Source organism: Alosa sapidissima, chromosome 1 (assembly GCF_018492685.1).
Source record: "Alosa sapidissima isolate fAloSap1 chromosome 1, fAloSap1.pri, whole genome shotgun sequence".
In the NCBI taxonomy this organism is placed as follows: domain Eukaryota; kingdom Metazoa; phylum Chordata; class Actinopteri; order Clupeiformes; family Clupeidae; genus Alosa; species Alosa sapidissima.
The window spans coordinates 8,775,942-8,783,441 of NC_055957.1; the positions used below are offsets into that span (position 1 = coordinate 8,775,942).

The 7,500-nt window shown below is 45.8% G+C and overlaps 2 protein-coding genes across 3 annotated transcripts in view; one reads left to right on the top strand and one right to left on the bottom strand.

Moving 5' to 3' along the window:
- The window catches only part of ndst3 (N-deacetylase/N-sulfotransferase (heparan glucosaminyl) 3), a 58,373-nt gene extending 57,422 nt beyond the window's left edge, over positions 1 to 951 (top strand). Inside the window, exon 14 of the mRNA XM_042107473.1 lies at positions 459 to 951. Coding sequence (XP_041963407.1) covers positions 459 to 578 — 120 coding nt within the window. The 3' untranslated portion in view covers positions 579 to 951. The remainder of the gene's footprint in view (positions 1 to 458) is intronic.
- Positions 1 to 7,500, bottom strand: part of prss12 (serine protease 12) — a 42,404-nt gene that overhangs the window by 10,838 nt on the left and 24,066 nt on the right. Inside the window, exon 13 of one of the 2 annotated variants that reach the window (XR_006034589.1) lies at positions 5,424 to 5,897. Coding sequence is in view for 1 of the 2 variants with exons in the window: in XM_042106918.1 (XP_041962852.1) it covers positions 5,584 to 5,897 (314 nt within the window). In the remaining variant the exon portion in view is untranslated. Of the gene's footprint in view, positions 1 to 4,529; positions 5,898 to 7,500 lie in introns of those variants that run through there. The other variant, XM_042106918.1, reaches the window with a different exon arrangement.

Sequence of the window (7,500 nt, forward strand, 5' to 3'; positions counted from 1 at the left end):
GAAAGGCATCTCCTAGTAGTCCTGTAGACATGGACACAACTGGAGGCTTTGGGGCAACAGACAATTTAAAGCATTTTGAGTTGCATTTTTAGTTTTGCATCACACAGTCCAGCAGCACCCCCTTTAGGCAGAAGTCTGGAGTGCATGTATTTACTTACTGTACACTTTTGGAGTGCATGTGTTTACTTACTGTACACTTTTGGAGTGCATGTGTTTACTTACTTTATACTCTTTGGAGTGCATGTGTTTACTTACTTTACACAGTTTGGAGTGCATGATGTGTTTACTTACTTTATACTCTTTGGAGTGCATGTGTTTACTTACTGTACACTGTTTGGTCATTATGTCCTCTGTCTGATAGAAGATAGAGCTTGAAACAGATAAGGCCCTTTCTCTGCCCTCTCCATTCTGACTTCCTGTTCCATATTGTGCCCCCCCCCCTCTGTCGTCCGGCACAGTCCCGTGCGCTGCTGTCCCACTACTACCGGGACCATAACGTGGAGCTGTCCAAGCTGCTGCACAGACTGGGCCAGCCGCTGCCCTCATGGCTCAGGGAAGAGCTGCAGAAAGTCAGATAACCCCGCCTGACCCGCATACCTGACCTGCACACCTGGCCCGCACACCTGACCCGCACACAGCCAAGCAGAGCGAGAGAGAGAGAGAGAGAGAGAGAGAGAGCGAGAGAGAGAGAGCAGGAGGGTTCCAGAGAGATGCGCGAGCGTCCAGTGCCTGTGTCCACCCAGCAGCCCCTGACAGGACAAGCAGGCTCCTGGGCCAGCAGGCCACAGAGACAGACGCCAGGGGACGGAGGAGAGAACAGCAGGGAAGGACTGATTACCAGCATGATGGAGTGAGCGAGCGAGCGTGTGTATGTGTGTGTGAGGGTGTGTATGTGTGTGAGAGGGTGTGTGTGAGTGTGTGTGTTTGTGAGTGTGCGTGCGTGTATGTGTGAGGGTGTGTATGTGTGTGTGAGTGTGTGTGTGTGTGTGTGCATGCGTGTGTGTCTGTGTTTGTGAGTGTGCGTGAGTGTGTGTGTGTGTGTGTGTGTGTGTATGTGTGTGTGTGTGTGTGTGTGTGTGTGTGTGTGTACAGTGTGTGTGTGTGTGTGTGTGTGTGTGTGTGGAGCCGGCCCAGCCCAGCTGCTGAGTCCAATGCTGGGGAACGCTCGAGTCTCCATGGTGACCAATTTGCACTTGCAATTTGCACCCTTTTGTTTCAGTACTTGCCAGTGTGTATGGGTCCATGGATGTACATATAGACACACACGTACACGTGGACAAAATGCAGGCACACAAACACACACACCTCCATTCGAAACGAGGACTCAGGGGGATATAGATGGGCTTTAGATTTTTAATTTAGTTTGACGTTTTTTTTAATGTGATTTTTTTCTTATCTTATGTTTACCTTTGCAAAAGAATGATGTGGTCAAACTGTGGGACAGACAGTGTCCACAAACTGAAACCATTCCTTGTGTTTACATAGTTTTCTCTTGTTGACACACTTACATTCATGCACACAGCACCTGCACACAGGCTGCACACAGTGGGAAGTTTGTTTGGTGTCAAGTTGAGTGTGTGTGAGTGTGTTGGTTGTGGGGGGAGGAGCTGAGAGGCGTCAGGTTTGTCTTCAGGACCAAACTGAGCTCACAGGAGGAAGTGATGCAATGTGTGAGCTCACAGGAGGAAGTGATGCGATGTGGGAGGAAGTGATGCGTTGCTAAGGGAGGCCTGTGCCAGGGGGAGAGGGACAGCATCAGGAAGCTCTGGGCCAGCTCCGCTATGAACACCTGGCCGCCACCATCTGCTGCTCCGTCCAGCTCTGCTCCCACGGGCCTCGGTCCAGACTGCCCACTGACCCGTGAGCTCGCTCGCAGGCACCACTTCCAGCTCTATGCATCCAAACATGTAACAGAAGCGCTGGCAGACCGCTCATGACCTTGGAGCCAGAACGGAGTGGAGAAGTGTGTTTCAGTGTGGGGGCCACGGATACGCCGCATACACCCTCCTCCTGTGTCACTGAGAACCTGGGCAACACTCGACTCTCCATTTACTTACTGTGTGTGTGCGTGTGTGCGTGCGTGTGTGTGTGCGTGTGTGTGTGCGTGTGTGCGTGTGTGCGTGCGTGTGTGTGTGTGTGTGTGTGTGTGTGTGCGTGCGTGCGTGTGTGTGTGTGTGTGTTAGTTGCCAGGTTAGCCTTAGCTTCACTCACTAGGACTGTTGCTGTCAGACTTGCTGAGTTACGTACGTGTCTCCTTCCGTTTGAAAGATGGCCTCAGTGACACTGAGTGAGCTGCTCCGAACGACTGTAAATAAATCTATAAATATAAGTAAATATTCAATAAACACAGATGAACCATGTTTTATTAAACTGCACTCTGTGCTGTCTACTGTATCTGTCTCTGGTGTTCTCAGATCATGTGTGCATGTGTGAGTGTATTTGTACTGTGCCATGTGTGTTCATGGGATGCATTTTGGATGCACGTTCAGTGTTTATTTTGGCCGTGTTCAAATCCTCATCAGCTTCATGAAGAGACTGATGTGAGCGCTCTAATGCAGCTGCCTTTTCATCAGACCCCTTTAAGAGAGCGTATAGGCAACAAGAGAACACGCCTGAGCACCCTGTAACATGAGCACAGATATTTGATCTCCCTCATTGTGTGTGTGTCAGTCTGTGTGTGTGTGTGTGTGTGTCTGTGTTAGGGTAATAGATTGGCAAAATATTTCATTGTAATGTGATAATTTAATAATGTTTGTACATTTCTTTGATGATGAAAAGGATCTGGACCAATTAAGCAATGTTGGATTTGCTCATCGTCCTTTGAGAGTATTTTGGGCGATGGATGATTTTTTGTCTGAAAGTGCCCTCTGGTGGTGGGAAATGAGATTGCTTGTATCACCTCCACATTAGCTACAAGTCGATTAGAGTTCAGGATTCAAATAGGATACATTTAGTACAAAAACTGGAGCAGCAAAGAACTAATAGATAAGATTCTGCAGAGTTCAGCTGGAGTATGGGGAGTTCCTGGGGGTTCTTATAAATCACAGTACATGTCTCTTCCCACAGTGAGGTGAAAAAGGAAGCCAGGCTATGTATGGGTGGAAGATGTTTACATCCACGATATGGAGCGTTCCCTGTGATATTGGCACAGTTCTAATCACAACCATGGCGGCACCCTTAGTGACCGACTCGGGGCTACACCAGTGTCCAGTCATGTATGGGCTTAAAATGAGGTGTGGTGTAGAAGGAGAGTGATGGGAGTTTGAGCTTGTGGTCATATTCAATCCCACCACAGGGGGGTGCTGCAGTCACATTAATAACTAAGTGTGAGTCATTCAGATGGAACAGTGTAATCAAATATTAGGTCCCCTCTGGCTATGATTAATCAGATAACAATTGACTCAGACATATGAAGACATCACAGTTCCCTCCAAAACCAGATTACAATGTGTTACCAGACATGTACAAGTATCTATGGGTAATGTAGTCTACTTTGCATAAAAACTATTGGCTTATGGGTCATGTAGTCTACTTTGCATAAAAACTACATACTTTGCATAAAAACTGGCTTAACATGCTTTGATGGAGACAAATGAAGTATATCTTTCATCTTTCACTCCTCTCTTTCACTTGCACTTGTTCTCTCTCTCTCCTTTCACAGGACAATGAAAGTGAGAGCTGCCATGCTTTTTGACATGACAAACTGTATGCTGTGTGTGTGTGTGTGCGTGCGTGCGTGTGTGTTAAACAGCACACAGGCCAGAGTTTAAACCAGTCAAATTCTCTCACCAGAATAACTACCCCTTACATTCTGAATCCCTCTCCAAGGTAACACTTCTATCCACCCCATCCCCCCAACACACACACACACACACAGAGACACAATGTGTGTGTGTCCTCTGTTTGTCTCTGAAGTAGGTGGTGTGTAAACAGGAGTCAGCTGTAGAGTAAACACCCAGGACAAGAGGATGGCTCTGATGCTGCAGCGCCAGGAGTCGTGAGAGCCAGAGGGTCACGGCACGGGAAAGAGCACAGCTCTGGGACAAGCCATCACACACAGATACAGCACACACAAACAAATAAGGAAACACATCTTCAATCATGGGGCGGTTCAATATTAGATTGATTAGGGGTAATTAGGCTTGATTTCTTTATAGTAGATGTTGAAACTGTTATTCCTTAGTTCAAACATGTTTGTAGCAGCTTAATAAATAAATAATTGTTAGTATTACATTTGTCAAGCATTCATAAAGGATCTCTACTGTATGAGCCACATCTGTTGATCTTATAGAGTGTACTGTAGTTATTCTGTTTATGGACTTCAGCAGCATGTTGTAGTAACAGCACTGAAAGCTGCAAAGCAAAATGGGTTGGGCTGATGCTGTCAGTCAGGCCACACACCCACATACTGCTCCATACCAAACATTCACACAGCACTACAAAGGGTTAAAATATCTGTCAAAGTGTCGACCCCCCCATGTGAATGAAACTGCAAAGACAGAGATGTCATGTAAAACTTTACTGTCAGTCAGGAAAACAGATCCAGGATAACATATCACCAGATACAAAACAGGTCATGGTGGTGGAGGTGAACTCTTCTTCACTCCCTTCCATGCTCAGACATATAGCTTACAACAGAGATGTGTTATAATTATAGTCAACTTAAACCATTTCCATTGCATCTCAGTGGGAAAAGATGTCCACTTGTATAAGACAGACTTATAAAGATTTATAAAGGAAATTACCTTTATTACTTATTACAGGGGGAGGTGAAGCTCAGTGGGACGCACTGCTCCACTTGTAAATGAAAAAGCCACTGGTTTGGCGACAGTTTATGGAAACGCCATGGAGGAAACGCTATGGAGGTGAACATATTTGACATGTCTAAGAATAAACATCCTACTGTATGTCTAGGACAGGCTAGATGGAAAAACTCAATTCATTACAAAATAATACAGGTAGTTCTACACATTACACATGATAACAAACACATTTTAATTCCGGGTTAATGAAGCTTCATAAGAGAGGTATCCAGTTATTACAATGTTCTAAGGTCAATGTCCCACTAGCTGGAGACGTTACTGGTCAGACACTGAGGCTTTTAGTGCAATTGTTTGACTTTGTAAGCATTAAGACTGTCTTTGTTTGTGTACTTAGTGGCTTTTAGTGCTGTGGAGAGAACTCTCCAGTTTAGTCTGACTGAAGACGTCTAGAACATGTACGTAAGGCTAAGCTTCAGGACCGCCGCTACCCTGTCAAGTGTGTGCTGCACCTCTGAGACCTCGTCCTCGTCCGAGAGGTCAGGGATGCTGGCCGAGGTACAATAAGGGAGGGAGTGGGTCATCTGCCATGAAGCCCTTGTGGTCCCTTACAACCAGGAAGTGCTAAAAGACACGTATCAGTGACAGGCATCACTGCAATACACACACACACACACACACACACACACCATACACATACACACATTTCTACTCAAATAGGTCACTGTATCAGACAAACATATCACTGAGACATCAGGGCATCTGAACGATGGACAGAAAAGTGTCTCATTGGCCTGGTGTGGCCTGTGGTCTCCGGACCGTCCTACTGGCCAGTGACCTTCTTGATCCAGGGCAGGAAGGCGGAGACTTTGGTGTAGACACCGGGCGAGTCGTGGAGACGGCATGCGTGACCCCACGATGTCACGCCGTAGATGACCCATCCTCCCCCTGCTGGCCGCTCGCACACCAGTGGCCCTCCGCTATCTCCACGGCAACTGTCCACGCGGCGATGTTCATCGGGCGAGGCCCCGGCACACAGCATTCGTTTGTTGAAGGTTCCGGCGAAGTGGAGCTCACACTCATGCTTACCGAGCACCGAGATGGCTGCCTGCTGCAGGGTCTTGGAGTACGCCCGACCTGACCAATCACAACAGACAACAAGAGTCACATGTCACAGTATATGACCTACACAGCGTCACTAAAAATACTCTGGCAGCACTTTTGTTGAGCCCCACTTCATCAGACAGCGTAACCATGGCAGCGTGCTCTCACAGCAGATGCCCTTTTCTGTCACAGGTTGTCATAACCAGTCAAGTGTTCAGTGACACAACAGTATCACATGAACATTATCAGAGACTGCCAATGCAACTTCCAATCTGTCTGGCAGCTTCTAAACACATGAAGACACCATATGGCATCTGTCATATAGTCCATTTACATTCCATCTTTGCACTCTTAAAACAAATGTGTTGAGAACAACATATCATTGTTGTTAACACATCTCTGTGTCCAGATAGGGATAACACAGTTTGTGTTGTTTCCTTTTTTATTTATTACACAATATGTGTTGAATATAACACAACTTGTGTTGAAAACAACACAACTTGCGTTGTTTTTTAACACATCTCTGTGTCCAGATAGAGACTACACATTCGTTTTAAGAGTGTGGCTCCCACATTGTTACCAGTGGCAACCTCATGGTTGCCAAGCTGGCAACCACTTTTAAGCACTTTTAAAAGTTACCGTTGAGCCCTGCAACACACTAGCAGTATACATCAGTAGTTTGTACACCACACACAAATGCACACAAATTGTTCCCAGTGTTTCACATGAACAATCTTGTGGGAATAGGTTAACATTTGAAAATATATCCACCTATGTAGACACAAAGATATGTCCCTTTAGGTATCCTGGGAGAGCTTGTTATCCCACTCCCATATCCTAACGAAACCAAACTCAAAAGTGGACCACATGACTTCAAACATGACTTCATATCTCCGAGCATGAGGGAGCTGACCTGAGCTCCATCTCAGCGGCGGCCGTGATGTGTGTGTGCATGCATGAGTGTGTGTGTGTGTGTGTGTGCGGCGGCCGTGATGTGTGTGCATGCATGAGTGACCCTTCCTCAGGCTGACCTCATCCTGCTCTTCATGTGACCTGGCTTATTGTCGTTATCTGCCTCTCTCTGCCCACTCACCAGGGAAAACAAAGCCCGTGTCCACGTCTAGACCAATGTCATCACATATGTAACCAACGCAGCATGTGTAATCCATGTAATCAGTGTTGTGCAGATATGAGCACGCAAGCCCTGCTGAACCCCCAGAGCTCCTGGTGTGACCCTTCACACATCACATGGGAGGTGAGCAGGAAAGAAAATAACAATCATTTGTGGGGGGAAATGTGAAAAGATAACTAACAAAAACATTACTCCATTGGCAAATTAAAACTATACATTATTTAATACAATGACAAACACAAGAGTGTGTGAGTAAGTCATATGTATGTGTGAGTGCACTTTAGATGCTCTACGTCAGGGATTCCCAAACTGTGGTATGTGTAGGGGGTACGCAAGATGAAAAGGGCAATGTTGGAAAGGTGTTAAAAATGAACTTTTTAAATCTTCTGTAATTAATTCATAAATAAATAAATAAATAATTTAGAATCGTGTTATAATGATATGGAAACATGAAATTAAAGGAAATAATAAACTCTACAGTAGGCTATGTTTTCATTAAAAAAG